The 21367-nt window shown below is 41.5% G+C and overlaps 1 protein-coding gene and 1 long non-coding RNA gene across 3 annotated transcripts in view; one reads left to right on the forward strand and one right to left on the reverse strand.

Moving 5' to 3' along the window:
* Nucleotides 1-21367, reverse strand: part of TENM1 (teneurin transmembrane protein 1) — a 670347-nt gene that overhangs the window by 67788 nt on the left and 581192 nt on the right. Inside the window, exon 24 of the mRNA XM_055565537.1 lies at nt 3740-3894. Within this exon, the coding sequence (XP_055421512.1) occupies nt 3740-3894 (155 nt within the window). The remainder of the gene's footprint in view (nt 1-3739; nt 3895-21367) is intronic.
* Nucleotides 11138-14619, forward strand: LOC129640311 (uncharacterized). 2 transcript variants are annotated; one of them, XR_008708743.1, is made up of 4 exons: nt 11138-11187; nt 12158-12231; nt 12899-13042; nt 14394-14619. It is a non-coding gene; the product is annotated as an uncharacterized LOC129640311 (long non-coding RNA). The 2 variants fall into 2 exon arrangements; XR_008708742.1 differs by lacking the exon at nt 11138-11187 and having other exon boundaries at nt 11878-12231.

The raw sequence follows: 21367 nt of genomic DNA on the forward strand, positions 1-21367 counted from the left end.
ACAACTGCCGTCAAACCAAATGGCTTCTTAAAAAAAATACCTAATTTTAGTGACCTATAAGCAGAATTTGATATTAATCGTTCCCCTCTTTTTGAAAAGCTCACTTCCCTGGGTTTTCTGACCACACACTTTCCTTGTTTTCCTCTTACTTGTCAGGTCTCTTTATTTCAGTTTCCTTTTTGTGGGTTCCTATTCCTTAGCCTTTTCTTGAATATTGATATGGCTGGAATTTGGTCTGAAGCCTTCTCTCTCTCTCTCTCTCTCTTTTTTTATCCTTACATCCCCTCCCTGGAAGATCTCACTCAATCCTTTATTTGCTCTTACTATGTGATTAAGCTGATAATCCCGCCAGGTGACGCTAGTGGTAAAGAACCCACCTGCCAATGCAGGAGACATAAGACACATGGGTTCGATCCCTGGTCTGGGACCATCCCCTGGAAGAGGAAATGGCAACCCACTCCAGTATTCTTGCCTGGAGAATCCCATGAACAGAGTAGCCTGGCGGGCTGTGGTCCATGAGGTCGCAGAGTCCGACATGACTCAAGTGACTTAGTGTGCACAGTCACACACACACACACACATATAAAAAATATATATATAATGTGTGTGTTTGTGTGTATGCTGCTGCTGCTAAGTTGCTTCAGTCATGTCCAACTTTGTGCAACCCCATAAACGGCAGCCCACCAGGCTCCCCCGTCCCTGGGATTCTCCAGGCAAGAACACTGGAGTGGGTTGCCATTTCCTTTTCCAACGCGTGAAAGTGAAGTCACTCAGTCCTGTCCGACTCTTAGCGACCCCGTGGACTGCAGCCTACCAGGCTCCTCCGTCCATGGGATTTTCCAGGCAAGAGTACTGGAGTGGGGTGCCATTGCCTTCTCCAGTGTGTGTGTGTGTGTGTGTGTGTGTGTGTGTGTAAATAATAAGGCCTTACTGTATAGCAAAGGGAACTCTACTCAAAACCCAGTAATGACCTATAGTGGGAAAAGAATTTTAAAGAGTGGACATATGTATATGTGTAACTGATTCATTCTGCTGTACACCTGAAATTAGCACAACATTGTAAATCAACTATATTCCAATAAAAGTTTAAAAAAAGAATTTTCATGTTTAAGACTATCTTAAAAATACATTTTCTTGCTTAATGCTGTCATTGGCTCCCCATTGTCCACTGGATAAAACTGGAACACGATCATGCTTATATGGTCATTTACCACATTATCCCCACTTACCCTCCAGCTTCATCTCTCACTACTCCTTCAAGCTTGTTGCATCATAGTATCTCTTTGGTATTGGTATGTATGTTAACTGTGCCTGCTGAGCACTTACCGTGCTTGTCTAAAGAACTTTACATACAGTTCTTTACAGTTGGATACACAGCTTGGCAACAGAGAGCAGATTATACAGTAAATGTAGTGATGTTAAATTTCAGGAAAGGAATGAGACCACAGTCAGGATTAGGACTGTCAGGGAGGGGTCCATGAAGAGGTAAGGTGTAAGGAGAGTGGAAAAGGGGATTTGGACCAACAGTGGAAATTCCAGACGGAAGGACTGGGACCCTGAAAAGCAGGCCCCTAATAAAACTGGAAGGTTATACTGTGGACACTTAAGGAGAAATCAGTCTGGCCTGACTGTCTTGCGCCAGCCTAAGAAGAAAGATGCTAGTTACTCTTTAGGGTGTTTGAAGGCCACCACAGGAAGTGATGGACAGCAGTGGAGATAGCAGCTAAATAATTTGGACATGAAGCCTGATTTCTTTTTTTGACCACCATGCAGCATGCAGGATCTTAGTTTCCTGAGCAGGAATCAAACCTGTGTCCCCTGCATTGGAAACATGAAGCCAAAACCACTGGACTACCAGGGAAGTCCCATGAAGCCTGATTTCTCTCCTAGGCTGTCCTGTTGGTTTCTAGCATCTACCCCCTCCTACCCCACTCAACTCTCCATCTCCCACACCCCCCAAAAAAACCCAACTGTTTTTCTCATGCTGAGGTTATGTAAGGAAAAGGGAAGGGGGGAGTCAGGGGTTCCTTTCAGGGAAATTGAGACTTGGGGTGAAGTGCCATAGAGAAACTGTAAGTCTGTCTCCTGGTTACCAGATTCCTGTTCAGTGGGCTACAGTCTGAAAGGGGTGAGGTAGCTTTTACGGTGGCAATTATGGCTTGTGAATTGTTATGTGGAAAAGAACCTTTCTCGTGGTGATGACGATCCTGTGCTTGCTCTATGTAGACAAAGAACTCTCTTTTCAGCATAACTTTGCCACACAGAAACAGATAGATTGTCTACAGCTGACTGATTGCAATACTGTGTTCTATTTTAAGTAAAAAATATCCCACAAGTGAATCATATACGTGCACCTTCTCTCTTTCATCCCTCTCCTCCATATAAACACATTCACAACCTTCCTCATGGCCATAAATGGCTCCCCTTGCTTGCCTCCTGCAGGATTTTGCATCATGGAAAGTTAGGTTGCTCCAGAATAGCCTGATCCACTTGTATCTCAAAGATAGTCCATTCCTTTTGTCACCTTTCCAGGCCTTCCAATTCTTATTTTATTTTTTGTAGTTGACTCTGACTATTTTCTGAGTTACTGGGGTGAGGCAGGGGTACCCTAACTATGGAGACTATGGCTGGTTGCCTACCAAACAGCAGTCCTTCATTCCTTGCTAACAGAACCCTGATTTGGGTTCTAGAATTAGGTAGCAATACGCTCAGGGAGGCTGCCCCAGTTCCAGAGGGTCTGAATCCATTTTGGAAACCTGTTTCCCCTCTGCCAGTGATTTAATTCTGGTCAATGTGACACAACGTGATCTGCTGGCATCTTTGCCTACTTCTGCTCATCTCACGATGTGAGTCAATGAAACCTTCTTGTTGAAATCACTTTGTCTGATCACTTACAGTCAAAACCATTCTTTCTGATACACCAATTCTAAAACTCTCAACTTCTATTTTAATCCATATGAGAAGATAAGTAATCTACTTCATCAGAGTCATAGATTCATGGAAGTTAGTTTGAAAGTTCCTTTGATGAGTGTCTAGTCTATTTCCCTCATTTAACACACCAACCTCTTGTGTCTGCAAACTAAGACAGTCATTCACAAGGTGCAGGGACTGTGCTATATGCTCTGTAATCTCTACCTGTCTAATCCTGATTTTCTAGAATTCTTGTAAAATCAGAACTTTGGACTCAGATGGGAACTACACTGAATTTCCCTTTTATTCTCATTGGCAAAAAAGCTTTCCTAAATAAATGTAAAATAGATCTCAGAGGGAATGTTGCTTTTACTTAAAAAAGAAAAATAATGCCCTAGAAACAGCTATTTACATACACATGAATAAGAAGTCATGCTCATATATTCATTAAAAAAGATTTCTAAAGACTTTAGTAATCAGTGCTTTTCCAAATGGGAGTTACTGAATTATTCAAAAAGAATAAAATTAGATATCTTGGAAAATAATTCAATAAATGAAATTGGTCTTATCCTCTAGTTGGTTCAGACTTGGACTTTACTTTTCATGCCAGCATTCCGCCTAGCATTACTCCCATCCTAGTTTTCCCTTTTCTCTCAATTGGAGTTTTTCAGAGGAGGAAGAAAGTCACTTACATCAAGAGAAACTTCTGCTATCTGGTGTTATAACGGATACGCCAGGCTTCCTTTCTACCTAATTTCTGTATGAGAAAATTGTTATCCATTTCCATGATGCCAAATGGTGATAGCGCTTGAAAACCAGTGGTGCCTACCTGAGTGATGTCCATTCCTGAGTCACAGCTCAGTGGCTGTGTGGAAGTCAGACCGTTTGAGCCAATGACGGTCGTGATCACAGCATTCTCATCAATTCTCCGAATCATGGTCCCATCCACAAAGTAAATGAATCCATGCCTATCGACTGTGATGCCTGTTGGGGAAGAGCAAATGGGCATTAGTAGTCCAAAGGGCCACATTTGCACCAAGATCAGTATGTTCAAAGAAGCCATCGAAATGAAAAGGCATTTTAAAGACATATGGGTTCAATTTTGCTCAGACACACAAGACAGTAATGGGAGAGGTTTGTGTGGACACACATTCACTTCTTCGTGTATTGAAAAGAAAGGACAAAGTGTAACACGTGGAGATCAAGCCAGCTCTCATCATTTCATTGTCCAGGTTTACATTGCCACTCACTCTCCTGATACTTGCTCAGCCCCACAAACAGAAAAAAGAAATTCCTCTTTAAGACAGATGGGAAAAAACGGGAGGCAGTGTAGGTTACACTGCTTTCAGAGTGCAGATGCATAGGCCACTGCTTATTTTCATAGCTGCGTTAGAAATAACTGACTTGGAAAGCACTAAAATTATTTTCATCAATTCACAGTCAGCTGGCGGAGTCTGTAATAATTCTGATAAACTGGGCTGAGTTTTTTCTTTTTTTCTGTATTATCTGTTAAGAGGGGGCTGGAGAGCAAAATTATGGTGTCACAAAAGGAAATTTTAAGCTTCTAGAAAACATAAAAGTCAATAAAATTCTCACAGTAGTTTTACACACTGTGTTAATTAAAGTCTGGTTTCTTGGAAACTATATAAAGGCAGTTAGAAGGCTTGGGTTCTAATACTGAATGCACCACTTACAACTGTTGAGTGACTTTGAGTCCTTCGTCTTGGAAAATTTCAGCCTCCTCTTTGGTAAAATATGGAAAAGATTATCTGCCTGTGAGACTGTGATTTATATAATAAGGAAATTTTGGTCTCTGTTCCCTTTTCTAGCACAGAGCTCCTAAAACTCTTAGAATTTCCCATAGTGAGAGAAATGCGACCAGTCTCCGAGGACTCAGGTCTCTGCTTCCATAAACGACAGCTGTCCAGCAAGTGTTTCATAGTACTGATGGTTGCCACAGGGTGCTCTTATCTGAGCATGTTACTGGAGACCTAACAGAGGGGCTATACCATGAGTCAAGGAAGAAAGCTCAGTGGAAGACTTTGAAGGCCCCCTCCTGACCTAGGGGCTAGAGATTGAGTTCACATGCCAATGGTCAATAATTTAATCAACTATGATTATGAAGTCTCCATAAAAAGCCAAATAGCTTAAAAATAGCTGTGCAAAGAAGAGAAGCCAAAAGCAAAGGAGAAAAGGAAAGATATACCCATCTGAATGCAGAGTTCCAAAGAATAGCAAGGAAAGATAAGAAAGCCTTCCTTAGTGATCATTGGAAAGAAATAGAGGAAAGGAATAGAATGGGAAAGACTAGAGATCTCTTCAAGAAAATTAGAGATACCAAGGGAACATTTCATGCAAAGATGGGCTCGATAAAGGACAGAAATGGTATGGACCTAACAGAAGCAGAAGATATTAAGAAGAGGTGGCAAGAATACACAGAAGAACTGTACAAAAAAGATCTTCATGACCCAGATAATCACGATAGTGTGATCATTCACCTAGAGCCAGACATCCTGGAATGTGAAGTCAAGTGGGCCTTAGAATGCATCACTATGAACAAAGCTAGTGGAGGTGATGGAATTCCAGTTGAGCTATTTCAAATCCTGAAAGATGATGCTGTGCAAGTGCTGCACGCAATATGCCAGCAAATTTGGAAAACTCAGCAGTGGCCACAGGACTGGAAAAGGTCAGTTTTCATTCTAATTCCAAAGAAAGGCAATGCCAAAGAATGTTCAAACTGCCACACAATCGCACTCATCTCACACACTAGTAAGGTGATGCTCAAAATTCTCCAAGCCAGGCTTCAACAATATGTGAACCGTGAACTTCCAGATGTTCAAGCTGGTTTTAGAAAAGGCAGAGGAACCAGAGATCAAATTGCCAGCATCCGCTGGATCATGGAAAAAGCAAGAGAGTTCCAGAAAAACATCTATTTCTGCTTTACTGACTATGCCAAAGCCTTTGACTGTGTGGATCACAATAAACTATGGACAATTCTGAAAGAGATGAGAGTACCAGACCACCTGACCTGCCTCTTGAGGAATCTGTACGCTGGTCAGGAAGCAACAGTTAGAACTGGACATGGAACAACAGACTGGTTCCAAATTGGGAAAGGAGTACGTCAAGACTGTATATTGTCAGCCTGCTAATTTACCTTATATGCAGAGTACATCATGAGAAACTCTGGGCTGGATGAAGCACAAGCTGGAATTAAGATTGCCAGGAGAAATATCAATAACCTCAGATATGCAGATGACACCACCCTTATGGCAGAAAGTGAAGAAGAACTAAAGAGCCTCTTGATGAAAGTGAAAGAGGAGAGTGAAAAAGTTGGCTTAAAGCTCAACAGAAAACAAAGGTCATGGCTTCCAGTCCCATCACTTCATGGCAGAAAGATGGGGAAACAGTGGCTGACTTTATTTTTGGGGGCTCCAAAATCCCTGCAGATGGTGGCTTCAGTCATGAAATAAAAAGATGCTTACTCCTTGGAAGGAAAGTTATGGCCAACCTAGATAGCATATTAGAAAGCAGAGATATTACTTTGTCAACAAAGGTCCATCTAGTCAAGGCTATGGTTTTTCCAGTAGTCATGTATGAATGTGAAAGTTGGACTATAAAGAAACCTGAGCGCCAAAGAATTGATGCTTTTGAACTGTGGTGTTGGAGAAGACTCTTGCGAGTCCCTTGGACTGCAAGGAGATCCAACCAGTCCATCCTAAAGGAAATCAGTCCTGAATGTTCATTGGAAGGACTGATGTTGAAGCTGAAACTCCAATACTTTGGCCACCTGATGTGAAGAGCTGACTCATTGGAAAAGACCCTGATGCTGGGAAGGATTGAGGGCAGGAGGAGAAGGGGACGACAGAGGATAAGATGGCTGGATGGCATCACCGACTCAATGGACATGAGTTTGAGTAAACTCCGGGAGTTGGTGATGGACAGGGAAGCCTGGAGTGCTGCAGTCCATGGGGGCGCAAAGAGTGGGACATGACTGAGTGAATGAACTGAACTGAACTGATTATGAAGCCTCCATAAAAACCCAAAAGGACATGGTTTGGAGAGTTTCCAGGTTGGTGAACATGGAGATGTGGGGAGAACGGCACATCTAGAGAGGGCATGGAAGCCTCCTCACTCTTTCCCCATACCTTACCTTATGCATCTCTGGCTGTTCCTGAGTTATATCTTTTTATAATGAACAAGTGATCTAATGAATAAAATGTTTCTCCGAGTTCTGTTACCTGCTCTAGCAAATTAATGGAACCCAAGAAGGGAGGTGTTGGACCCTCCTATCCATAGCAATTCTGTCAGGAACACAGGTGACAACCTGGACTTTTGACTGGCCTCTGAAGTGGTGGGGAGGCAGCCTTGCAGGACCGACACCTTAAGCTGTAGGATCTGATGCTATTTGCTGGTAGATCGTGTCAGAATCGAGTGAAATTGTTGTACGCCCAACTGGTGTAGAATTGCTTGGTGGTGGTGGTGGCAGTTCTCACCATGCTGGAAATTGGTCTCAAAACACCTTCTACTGCCTTCCTTGGCTAAAGTGATCAGCTGTCCTGGTTTGCTTGGGACTGAGGCAGGGTTCAGGCTTCCCAGGTGGAGTTAATGGTAAAGAACTCACCTGCGAATGCAGGAGAAATAAGAGATGCTGGTTCAATACCTAGGTTGGGAAGATGCCCTGGAGGAGGGCACTGTAACCCACTTGAGTATTCTTGCCTGGAGAATACCCATGGACAGAGAAGACTGGCAGGCTACAGTCCATGGCATTGCAAAGAGTCGGATGCGACTGAAGTGACTGAGCAGGTATGCACACATGAGGCAAAGTGGGACAATCCTGGACAAACTGGCATGAGTTGGTTATTCTACACCTAGGCTGTTATCAATATCTAATAACATAATGCATTTAAAGAGAGTCAGACACTGATAAAGAACATATCGTTCAACTCCTGTTTCCCTTGCTACTTTGAAAATAACCACATGATATTACTTTAAAACTAGGCTACAATTTAGTCTTTGTCTATCTTTTCCCATCTCTCCTTTATTCAGACCCTGTGAAACTCAGACTGTATGTTAAAGTTAGGAAGATCTGTGATAACAAGCATATCCCTTCAGTGCTCATGCATGCGTATGCACACACACACACACACACTCACACACTCACAATAACTTTCCTGGAAAAGAGTGAACTCATCTAAAGACAGTTTACTGCTAACTGCTAAGTCACTTTAGTCATGTCCGACTCTGTGCGACCCCATAGACGGCAGCCCACCAGGCTCCCCCGTCCCTGGGATTCTCCAGGCAAGAACACTGGAGTGGGTTGCCATTTCCTTCTCCAATGCATGAAAGTGAAAAGTGAAAGTGAAGTTGCTCAGTCATGTCCGACCCTCAGCGACCCCATGGACTGCAGCCTACCAGGCTCCTCCATCCATGGGATTTTCCAGGCAAGAGTACTGGAGTGGGGTGCCATTGCCTTCTCCAAGACAGTTTATAAACCCAGCTTAATAAACTGCTTTTAGATGAGCTAATTCTTTGGCAGGAGGCTAATATTAAGGCTTGACTTTATGATGTACTTTGATTAATCCTGATGTTCTTCATGAAGTATTAATCCTTAAGATCTATAGAAGTTACAGATTCATTTTAACTTTCCCTGAATGCCTCTAAAGTCATCTATGTTTTGGTGAGTTCACCAAGGAAACCAGCACATCCAGACAAGGGGAATTCCATGTCAATAAGTCCCTTTATTATTTTGGGAGGCATAAAGACCTTGACAGACCATAGTTCCCTTATGGGCTTCCCTGGGGGCTCAGATGGTAAAGAATCTGCCTGCAATGCGGGAGACCTGGGTTCCATCCCTGGAGAAGGGAATGGCTACCCATTCCAGTATTCTTGCCTGGAGAATTCCATGGACAGAAGAACCTGATGGGCTATAGTCCATGGGGTCACAAAGAGTTGGACACAACTGAATGACTAACATTTTCACTTTCAACAAAGACCTTTAAGGAGGTGTTTTTTTTTTTTTTTTTAATAAAACACTTTTAAGACTGGGGCAGGTCAAAGGATGACGGTACATGAACATTTCTTTCATCTCCAGAATATCTGGACTGAAGATGAACCAAGGAGTATCTTTGCTTTTTATTTTTGTGTTTTATCAAAATCAATTTCTTGAATGCTTGCTCTGGTGTGTGGCAGGACTGTGATTTGGGATCACTTTCTACGGCTTCTGTATACAACATCACAGAATGTGAACTTGGAAATTTGGCTGTCATAAAAGGATGGATTGAGAGATCAAGAATCAAGTCTGGAGAGAGAAAGGCTAAGAGTAGATATGCTTCAAGTCTATGAAATCACATCAAACACTGTGCAAGTTCTATAAGAATCAAAGGACAAAGAACCCATGTACATGGACAGTAAGACTCAGTGTCGCTCTAACTGGGAGGTGATAAACTTGGAGAATCAAATCCCTGAAAATTGAAACAGATTCCCAAAAGGTATAGAGAAATAAGTGTATTCCTACAGAAACTAGCAATACAGGAACATACGTCTTGATGCTGACATCAGGGCGGACCATTCTGTTTCTTGACGACTACACTCTTCATCCCCATCAGAAGGTGGAGTTTGTCCTGCTCTGGGGAGGATAATCTTGGACTTACATTGTTTTCCCACTTTTAATTTTTGTGGACTTCTAAACACTGAACTGCTTTCTCTCTGTACATCTCAGCTGAACTCCACAGATGAGGCTTATTAAATACTTACTGTTGGCCTCCAGGGCTTATTTGGCTGACGGTTTGTAGGATATTCTCCTTTCATATATTTGTGTAGTAATTTCTTTTATCACTGTCCAAATTCCAAAATACTCCTTTTTTGGAGGTTCTTTAATTAAATTTAATTGGGTTATACTGACATTTGGAGTTGAAAAAGAAATAGTAGAAAGAGTTTTGAGGGACTGTGCAATAGTTTTTTTTAAGGCATCTAGGCATATTTTATATGTGCATATTTTCATTTCCTCTCATTTTCCTACACCAACCAACCCCCACACACAAATTCCTCAAACAATTAGTTTTACAAACTCTTCACTGGCGAAGTTTAAGGGGTTTTTAATTTTCACTGAGGTTAAAAACCAAATGAAATCACAGGCAAGAAAAAAGAGAATTATTTCTGCCATTACTTGGCAGGAGGGTGGGGGGAGGGGTCATCTCACATAATGAGTATTCTTATAGCCCAGGGATGCTGATGATGCAGTATGATCTACTACTGTTTGTTAGACTGAGTGGGAGGCGGTGGCTCATGCCCAGTATATCTTAAGTTTTATTCTTTGGAGATGGGGATGTGAGTGATTTCAGATCACATAAAGCCATCTGGGGCCAGCAAGATCTTGCAGAATCCATATGACTTTCAGATTTTGATATAGTTATACCCAGCTTTCCAAAATTTGTTACCCAATGTTGTGGGCATAATTTGTTCCAAGGGTCATGTCCCTTGCTGTGCTTACTTGACAGGGTTTTCATTAGCACTTAAAACACAATGGAAGGCACAGTCTTTGAATGAGAACGGATTTAAACGGGCACTGAGAAAATCACTTCCAGGGTTTAAAATGTTAACCAGGATTCATTTTTAGAGCAAGCAAAAACGCAGAGATCTGTGCTATTACCACAAGGTTTGGCGGTGATGCAGGGTGGGTGGGGGTGGCGGTGGGAAGAACAAGACAAGACAGCTGAGTCCCCACCCCACCCCACCCCCACCAAGGAAAGCACTGCACTCAGGCGCCCAGACAGCATGTTTAGCTTGGAGCACATTTTTACATTTGTAAGAAAATAAATAAATCCTTGTAAATTAGTGCATATAATGAAAGCACTGACAGACCATAACCTGGAAGTGTGAATGGTGCTGTCTCCATTCATCAGCATTAAGCCCTAACCAGCTCTTTCTATGGAGGAAACTGCTCATAAATAAAGTGCATCTTGTAAAAAAAAATTATTCACAGTGTCTTATGCAAAGTAGGGGACATTATATCTGAACTGCAGGCTCTTTTCTCTGTGAAGCATAGCTCTATATGAAACAGCTGCAAATTAACGGGCGAAAGTATTTGACTTCTTCTCTTGTCTTATTATCCTCCAATGAATAAATACTATAATTCTTAAGAAGGCAATTGCCTAAAGCTGGGGCAGCCTGGATAGTTACTAATAAATTTATCACCTGTTGGGGAAGAGGCTGCTGCTGATCGATAGTGAAGCAGTAGGGGCTGCCTGATGTGGTATCACTAGGAGTCCAGATGTGGAGGTTAATAGCCTGGAAATAGTAGCTAAAATCCCAAATTAGATAACAGCGAAGATCAGAGTTTTGGGCTGTGCAGAGTGCCAATTTCAAATGTTGGCAGAAGGCATCTCTGTATTTAATTTATAAAAATTACAGCTGTTGAGGCCACCTACATTTTTATTATTTCTGTATTAAAAATGAACCTTCTTGCGCGATATAAGCTTTGGAAAGTAGTCATAAAATTCTCTCCATCTATAGCCCTAGCAACCAGAAAACTGAAATACTGCTTTTTTTCCCCTGCCACAATCTGCTCTTTAATTTTATGACAGAGGTAAATGATCAAAATAAACTTTCAGCAAATATCTTAAGTGCAAATATGGCATCAGCTAAATCTCCAATACTGAGAGGACCGAATTGTGTAGCTGACATTAACCAGGAGGTTGTAAAGTGCCCTTTAAATCAAAGAGAGATTAAAATATTTTGCTTTGTTTATGTGCATTTCAATTCTCTGAAAATTGGCATCATATGTGTGGTCTATAAGGCAATTCTCAACTAAGCAGAAAAGTCCATTTCCCAATTGATCTAACAACTGTCCACTTATAATTACCTACTGGGATCGGAAAGGGCCAAGTTACTTCTGCACAATAAGCCTATTAAGTGATCTTGCTAGGTAGACACTAAATGGAGCTTCTAGAACTTGGAGAGATTACACATATCTGGATGTTACTAGGGTTGGAAGGAAGCAGAGCTTAATGACCAGCTGAGATGATTTCACTGTGTGGTTAACAATGAGAATGGGAGTTCCTCAAGAAGAGATTCTAATAAACTTACTGTAACATTACATGACTAGAGAACAGTGTGAGGTATTTAATCACATGACTATTTAATAAAAAAAAGTTACAGTATATTCTAAACAGTAAAGGTCAATTTCCAAGGAATTTAAATGCAAATTAAAAATGATAAGCATTCAGACTGATATGTCTTTTCTTTCAAGACTCAGAAGGCACTCAGAGACATTATAAGATAGGTGGGCCAGTTGACCAAGAATTGTGATTGAGGGAAAGACAGGTAAGGTCATTTGTCTTCTCTTTTGTGGCTTCTGATCCTCTCAAAGCTTGAGCCTTCAGGGCAAGGCAGAGTGAATGAAGAACTCTCTCACCTCCACCACCACTATTTTCCTAAAAGTTTACTGAGAAAGCTGTTTTTCTCCTCACTTATTAATTTATTCAGGATTTATTTTGCACCTATTACATGTCAGGGCTTCCCTGATAGCTCAGTTGGTAAAGAAACCGCCTGCAATGCAGGAGACCCCGGTTTGATTCCTGGGTCAGGAAGATCCACTGGAGAAGGGATAGGCTACCCACTCCAGTATTCTTGGGCTTCCCTTGTGGCTCAGCTGGTAAAGAATTTGCCTGCAATGTGGGAGACCTGGGTTCGGTCCCTGGGTTAGGAAGATCCTTGGAGAAGGGAAAGGCTACCCACTCCAGTATTCTGGCCTGGAGAATTCCGTGGACGGTATAGTCCATGGGGCCACAAAGAGTCAGACACGACTACTGAATAACTTTCACTTACTTAATACATGTCAGGAAACAGATGTTCAGAGGTCAAATGACTAACTCCAGGTTGCCTACCCAGAAAATGCTAGATTTAGTCCTTGTTTGTCTGACTTTAATGTCCATTCTTTTCATCACTATCCCAAGAAGCCTAAATGGGGCTATCAATCACTTTATCACAGGGGCAGTGTACAGACTTGTTTCAGAGGATCAAAGAACTCCATGAAATTATCTACAAAATGTTTTGTGTATGAGTATCACCATAAGAAGATGTTCCATTGCTTTTGTTAGATTGTCAGAGTGAACCATGACCCTTCTTTCAAATGGTAAGAATTCTGTTATTTCTGTAGATCTCTTGGACCTCTTTAGGATTATTCTTCAAAGGTATTCTGTGGCTTCATTCCTGTAGAGCTGGTGAGTCTCATGAAATTAGTTTCCGTGTGATGGGGACTTTGGTAACTTGACTATTATTTATGATCTAGTAAATAAAAAGGAGACCTCAAAAACAAGGGTCACAAACTCATATATCATCAGGGAACAGGTGGGTGACATAAGTTAGTAAGTTAGGTCAGGTGTTAGATTATACAGGTTCTAGGGAAACAAAGGTTAACTAAAGACAGCATGTCCTACCTAAATGCACTCAACATTTATTTATTTTTAAATAAAGACACAGTGTGGGCCAAATGAATCATATCTTTGAACTGGATTTATTCCCTGAGTTGCCAATTTATGCTGCTTGCTAGAGGACAATCAGGAGGAATATATTGTCAGTGAAGAGGCTGTGAGCAGACAAGATCCATGAGCCTAGAATAAATCTAATAACCAGTACAGCACAGCCATGAAAAGTTATGTACTGATACAGAGATTTCCCATTTACCCCCAGCCTCCTCTACCCACCCCCCCAAACCTCTCCCACTATCAAGGTCCTGCAGCAGACTGGTAAGTCTGTTACAATTAATGAACCCACGTTGACAAATCATTATCACCTAAAAACCAGTTTACATTAGGGCTCACTCTCACTGTTGGACATAGTCTGAGTTTGGACAAAAGTATAATAGCATGTTTCCACTATTAAGAGTATCAGACAGATTGGTTTCAGGGTATAAGGATTATGCTTAATTTTTCTGTGAACCTGAAACTGCTCTAAAACAGTGAATTCTATTTTTAAAAAGTTATGTCCTGGTTTCTAAGTGCTGAGAAAACAAAGATAATCAAATCTAGCTATGACTGTCATCACGGGAAAATGATGAGTGGATGGCTAGTGATATAATACTTGCTAAGAATGAACCTTCTTTTGTTCCCACCAAGATCAAAGCTCAGAATTTGTGACAAGTTCATCAAATTTTGTCAAATTAAACCAGAAAATTGTCCAAGCTGAATTTGACTTTCTCTTGCTCTGCCACCCTTGTCTTCTTCACCCTTCCTTCAGAAAACTACCTCTTTACTTTTTTTTAATTTAAATTTATTTATTTTAATTGGAGGCGAATTACTTTACAATATTGTATTGGTTTTGCAAAACTCCCTCTTTAGTATGACAGAGACAGTGCTATGTATTTGGATCATCCTATTTATTTTTCTGAGAACAGAACTAGATAATGTTTCCCAGCCTCCTCTGCAGTTAGGTGTAGGAAGAAAGAATATATGCTAGTTCTAAACCTGGCCCCCTGTGGTTTTTAGGTGATAAAAACTTCTGCTGAGCTCCTCTATAGAGCACCCCTCCCCCTAGGCTGGTTGGCTGGATACAGAGTGCCCAGTGGAGGACTCCGAGCCTAAGGGATTGGTGAGCTTCTGGATGAGGAGCCTGGTTCCAGAGTCACTGCTAGGAGTGGGGATTTCTCCAGTCCCACAGGAAACGTTTATTGGACTGTGATGTGAGCAAGAAATAAACTACTATGTTGTTAAGCTATTGAGATTTTGTGTGTGTGGAATCTATAGTTGTTTGCTTGGCCTCACTATTACATTCACCAACCACCAGCTCAAACCCTGTTCATCTTATAAGGCTTTTATGAGATGTTTCTCTTCCAGGAAGCCTTCTCTGCAAACTCCACTTCTTTCTGGTCTCTGTTTTCTAACCTATGGAAGCATTTTTTTTTTTTTTAATGTGAATTCTTCAATCACACTCTGTGTAGGCAATAAGCTCCTTGAGGGCAAGAACTAGATTTGATGCTTTAGTTTTATATCTCAACAAATCCAGTAGACCTGGGCACAAATGTTCAATAAATCTTGCTGAATTATAGACTTAATTGTCACACATTGATAATGAAGCACATCTATTTTGAACCAAATAAAACATGCCATGATATCAATAAGGACCATGGATCAAATCACTGGCAGATGTGGGACTTCTCTGGTGGTCTAGTGGCTAAGACTCCATATTCCAAATGCAGTGGGCCCAGGTTCAATCCCTGGTCAGGGAACTAGATCCCACGTGCTACAACTCAGAGTTTGCATGTCGCAACTAAGACCCGGCACAGCCAAATAAATAAATATATATAATTAATTAATTTATTTTAATTGGAAGCTAATTAGTTTACAATATTGTGGTGGTTTTTGCCATACATTGACATGAGTCAGCCATGGGTGTACATGTGTCTCCCCTGTCCTAACCCCCCTTCCACCCCCCTCCCCATCTCATCCCACGGGTTGTCCCAGTGCACCGGTTTTGAGTGCCCTGTTTCATGCATTGAACTTGGACTGGTTATCTATTTCATATATGGTAATATACATGTTTCAATGCTATTCTCTCAAGTCATCCCACCCTCGCCTTCTCCCCAGAGTCCAAAAGTCTGTTCTTTACATCTGTGTCTTTTTGCTGTCTTGCATATAGGGTCGTCATTACCATCTTTCTAAATTTCATATATATGCATTAATATACTGTATTGGTGTTTTTCTTTCTGATTTACTTCCCTCTGTATAATAGGCTCCAGTTTCATTCACTTCATTAGAACTGACTCAAATATATTTTTATTATAGCTGAGTAATATTCCATTGTGTATATGTACCACAACTTTCTTATCCATTCATCTGCCAACGGACATCTAGACTGCTTCCATGTCCTAGATATTGTAAACAGTGCTGCAATGAACATTGGGATATACATGTCTCTTTCAATTCTGGTTTCCTCGGTGTGTATGCCCCGCAGGGGGATTGCTGGGTCATATGGCAGTTCTATTTCCAGTTTTTTAAGGACTCTCCACCCTGCTCTCCATAGGGGTCATATGGCAGTTCTATTTCCAGTTTTTTAAGGACTCTCCACCCTGTTCTCCATAGAGGCTGTACTAGTTTGCATTCCCACCAACAGTGTAAGAGGGTTCCCTTTCCTTCACACCATCTCCAGCATCAAATAAATAAATATTTAAAAAAATTAACTGAAAATGAATTTGGTCCATGTAGGCAGCTACACTGAATAGCTCAGGTTCCCTGCAAATCCACTCTACTGTATCAACACAACTTTGGGTTTATGATCTTATGATCTCTGCCAACCTTGCTCTAATCTTAGGAGTTCTAAAAAAACAGCAGTGTCTCAAGATTTCACCTTAATTTGCTTCACTCTGGACCACATAAGGGAAAGCAGAGAGAACACTGGCTGAAGGGTCACATCAGGGGATCTGGGCTTCAGGCTGACCTGGGATAGATTAGTTGTAGGACTTGTCTTGACTTCCCAACCCACAGCCTACCCACTACCCATTCACATTGTTAAATGGTGTGAAGCTCACAAGAGCCAATGAAATGAGAGCCCTTTGAAGAGGCTTCCCTGCTGGCTCAGCTGGTAAAGAATCTGCCTGCAAGGCAGGAGACCTGGGTTCAATCCCTGGCTTGGGAAGATTCCCTGGAAAAGGGAATGGCTACCCATTCCAGTACTCTTGTCTGCATAATCCCCTGGACAGAGGAGCCTAGTGGGCTACAGTCCATGGGGTCGCAAAGAGTTGAATATGACTGAACGACTAAAACTGAAGAGGATGAAGTATTATGGTTGTGCTAAGGGGTGTCCTAATTGCTCAGTTGTTGCTCTAATTCTTTCTGAAAGTGACTTTTCTCAGCCTTAGAACCATAAACAAAGATTTCCACATGGTTCTGCTTCAAAATTTTAGGCTCTTCTAGGTCAGACAGACATAGAAGCTTTAAGTCCAAAAAGCATTCTATAAACCTTGCCCGGGCAGAAGGCCCTATGTTAGATTCACCACAGACAGAAGGCAGTGGTTGAAAATAATTTTGTTAGCTGAGGGGAAATACGGCAGTACTGAGCTATCGGTGTTAAGGCCTTCAAGCTTTTACAAGATGACTAAAGCTTTCATCCAGAGGATCAAATAAATGAAGCCCCAAGCTCTGCAACTGGCTCAGGGAGACCCTGTGCTGGGGGTGGTACTGGTGTCTCAACATTTCACAGTGATGTCAGACTCTAAGGATAGTGTGAGTTATTTTTTTCCTTGCTTTATAGAGGTGTGTGTGTCTGTGTGTGTGAGCAACTGGTTAAGTAGATGGTTCTAGTTCAAGTTGAAATGAGTACCTCATGTTTTATTTTTGTGCTAGACTTCTTGCTCAAAAATGCCTGCAAGTTCAGATTTCGGGGGAATCAGTACATATGGGATAAATGAGGTTGATGGGACACGAACTGAATATTTTATATCTCCTGCTTAAAATATTCTTCAAATATCAAGCAAGTACATCTGGGACACTTCTTAGATACAATTTGAGGAAATGCCTCGGTCATCCTAAGGAAACAAACCACCGCACAAGAACTTTATATGAACAATTAGCCCGAGGAGGAAAGTTCACTTATTGCCCATGGACCAGCAAAAAACTAACTGCAGTTGTTGCACTCTGGGGGAAAATGAGTCTCTTTCAAGATATGTAAACGACCAAGAGGTTCTGATAAAAAAAGCAAAGTAAGTAGAATACCTTAGCCTGAATACTCAATTAAAGGAGGAAATGAGGAATTAAGTCTGACAGTGCTTACTATTCACAATAGTGGGCTAACTCAAGAAGAATGAAAATTTCTGTAGGATAATTATTTGCTTGGAGTACCTATTCAAAGACAACATGGAAGGCCCATTTAAAATTCTTCCAACACCCGTATATCTTGACTAATGAAGCTAATGCTAGAAGAGGAGTTCACGAAGTCAGAAGTGGTAGACAATCATTTGTCAAAGGTAAAGCAGAATGATGAACACTCTGTGAATACAATTTTCAAACCTTTGAAATGAAGTTTAAAGAGGTACTCAGGAGGACCATCTGGTTAGACTCCACCAAAAATACATGATTAGAACATTAACAAACACAAATATGATAGGTGAGTAAAAGAAAAAAATGAAGCAAAGCAGGAGTCTGATGAGACAACTTTTGGACTTATTTGTTTTCCACGCTCTGGCCTACAAGTTTGACACTCTGTGTGCAGAAGAAGGTTACATTGAAAGGGAGTGAAAAAATCGGGATTTGTTGTTCAAAGGGGGCTGGTGACATCTCTGGCCTTATCTTGATCGAGATTGGGGTTTCCAAGGCCATTTCCGCACCTTTTTTCCTCCAAGTTCAGTCACCCAGCCATGTTCAGGAGAGCTGTGAGAGGAGGAAGAATGAGTCTGGGGGTAGAAGCTAGGAGCTCCTGTTGTGAGACTGCCTCTGACTTTCAAACATTTATATAATCTCCCAGTCTTTGGGGTTTTGTTTTTGTCTAATGGTGAGGCGAAAAGCCGAGCTGCACACATCAGTGGATTACTGTAAAGACCAAATAAAATAACATCAGAACAGAATAGTCTGTGAAATCTTTTTGAAAGGCTACCACAAGTGCTGTTAATACTTCTGTTTTTGTTAACTGTGAGTTTTCTGGCATCGTGTTTCAGTTTATCTGTTACATGATGACCTCCTTCAGCACTTAGATGGCAGGAACCCTCTGCGTAGTTCTCTCAGCGTCTCCTCCATGCTGGTGGTGACCATCAGTCTGTATAGGGTTCTGTGCTACTTTTCCAGTCAGAGTGGTCTATTCTGAAATACATCTTTCACTTTCCCATCACCACATATTTGTCTGCACTATTCCTGTGCCTGGAAATACCCTTTTCTTCTCCTAGTATCCAGATCCTGTGTGTGTATGTGCGCTCAGTCCTGTCTGACTCTTTGCGACCCTATGGACTGTAGCCCACCAGGCTGTTCTGTCCATGGGATTTCCCAGGCAAGAATACTGGAGTGGATTGCCATTTCCTACTTCAGGGGATCTTCCCAAAAGGGTTTGAACCTGCATCTCTTTGCATCTCCTGCATTGGCAGGAAGGTTCTTTACCACCTGAGCCACTGGGGAAGCCAGTGGCTCCCCTACTCATCTTTTAAGACACAGTGCCAAGTCTAGTCTCAATAATCATAATCTGCAAGACTTGCAAATACCTTGACGGAGATACTTCCTTGTCAGTGATGTCAATTTCATTGGTCTTGTCTGATGGTGGAAATCTGAGCCTCTCAGAAGAGATGTTATTCCACTGATACAAGTGAGTATGAATGAGGATCACAACAGGTATATGCCATTAGGTTGCAAATCTCAAGTTTGGCCTGTAACTAAGAATGTGAAGCTTTTTCACTACACTTAAGAATGCATTTTACATACTGAGATAGGGCCATTTTAACAAATCCATTTCAAGATCACCCCAACCCTTGTAGGAAGAGCTGAGTCATTTGTTTCTCACTTACGATGCCTCTTTGTTCTCGACAGCCCTACCCTTTCTTACTTCTTTGCCTTGTGCATTGATGTCATTCATTTTTAAATTTTCCTAACCTATCAGGAAGACAGGTTAGAATCTGTTCCCAGTTTTTCTTTACCCATGTGTCCTGTCCTTTTTCAGATTCCTTTTCTTTCTTACAGATCTTCTCCCTTCTGCTCATTCTCCTCTTCCCTTTTCTCCAAATCCCACCCAGCTCTCCATTCTCTGAGCCACTCCAGTGCTTACAGTTTGCATCACACAACCTAAAGTTGATTACTGTCTCCTTGAGTGATTCCTCTCTTGTCTCCCCAACCAGATCATATTTCACTCGCAGGCAGGGATCAAGCCTTTTTACTCCACTTATAATTTTCAAATTGCCCAATGCAGACCAGATTGTCTGCTGTTGAAAAGCTTAACAAAACAGTGAAGGTCAGTGAACATGGTTCTTTTCCTGATAAGATATACCAGGAGCATGACATGGGTCTGACAGAGTAGCTAAAATCAGTGGGAGTGTTATAAAGAGCATAGTGGGTCACTGACACTAGTGTCTCATTGACACTAGTTAGGTGGTGCGTCTATGGGGTCGCACAGAGTCGGACACGACTGAAGTGACTTAGCAGCAGCAGCAGCAGCAGCAGCAGTAAAGAATATGCCTGCCAATGAAGGAGATGCAAGAGAGCCAGCTCAGTTCCTGGGTTGAGAATTATTCCATAGAGTATGAAATGGCAACCCACTGCCTGGAAAATTCCATGGGCAGAGGAGCCTGGCGGGCTGCAGTCCATGGAGTTGCAGAGAGTCAGACATGACTATGTAACTGAGTCCGTGCGTGCGCACGCGCGCGCGCGCGCACACACACACACACACACACACACACAAATGTGTTGAAAATATTAAGATGATGGCACCTCTGGACACCTGCTTGATGGCCAGATCTTTGTTGTAACAAGAGATGGTTGCCATATTTGATGAAAGCATTTAGCATAGTTCCTGTGTGTTTATAGAATAATAAATGACTAAGGTCTATATTAAAAAAGAGAATGATTTGAGCAATTAGAAAAAAACAAATTCATAACAGTCAGTGAGTCTAATAAAGAAGGTAAAATAAAAGGAAACAGAGGCATTTACAAATACTTCCAGACAACATTTTACAACTGCAAAGGTTCCTTAATGCCACTGTTCAAAATATAGCTAGCATTTCCTAGAACTAAGAAGATATCACTTTTGGGCCAATTCAGAAGGCAGTGGTTTTGGTAACGTGTTAATTGAATAATTTAAAAAAATTCAAATAAATTATTTATTATTTTTTTTAAATTTTATTTTATTTTTAAACTTTACATAATTGTATTATTTGGCAAATAAATTATTTAAATAAAGTCATACTGTTAAAACTAGACCAGATATGTTTGGGAAATAAAATAGTGCCCAGTATTAGTAAACAACAACAACCTAACAAACAAAAAACAAAAGTGAACAACCCCACCCCTCGACAACATCAAGATTTTGAGGGTGCTAGATGTTGATCTCTGGTTTCTCAAAAATTTAAGCCTAACAGGCTAAAATAAGAAGATTTAGAAGTAGCCGTTATTCGAACCTCTCTCCCCAGAAATGCTGCCAGTTTTCCCACTCTGGGAAAGGTGGGAGGCACTTTTGAGGTCCTAAGGTAGGGCTGGGACAATTGCCTGCCTACAGTTCTGGTGTGACTTTGTTCAAGAGTACACAGAAAAGATTATAGAAACCAAAGTAGGCAGTCTTGGTAGAAGACATTCTGGTGGCTCTTTGACTTGGGGCGGGGGGACAAGTAGGGGGAGCAGATCTATTAATCCACTACCATGGCTTTAATTCCCTTGGGTTAGAGATGTCTTCCAGAATGAGGAATGATTCCTGCCCACTAAGGGAAATTACTGCTGTGATCAGCTTTCTTTCCTGAGTAAACACTGGTAAAATAGGGCACCCACTCACCTTCCTTTCC

The sequence above is a fragment of the Bubalus kerabau genome, chromosome X, assembly GCF_029407905.1.
Source record: "Bubalus kerabau isolate K-KA32 ecotype Philippines breed swamp buffalo chromosome X, PCC_UOA_SB_1v2, whole genome shotgun sequence".
Classification (NCBI taxonomy): Eukaryota; Metazoa; Chordata; class Mammalia; order Artiodactyla; family Bovidae; genus Bubalus; species Bubalus kerabau.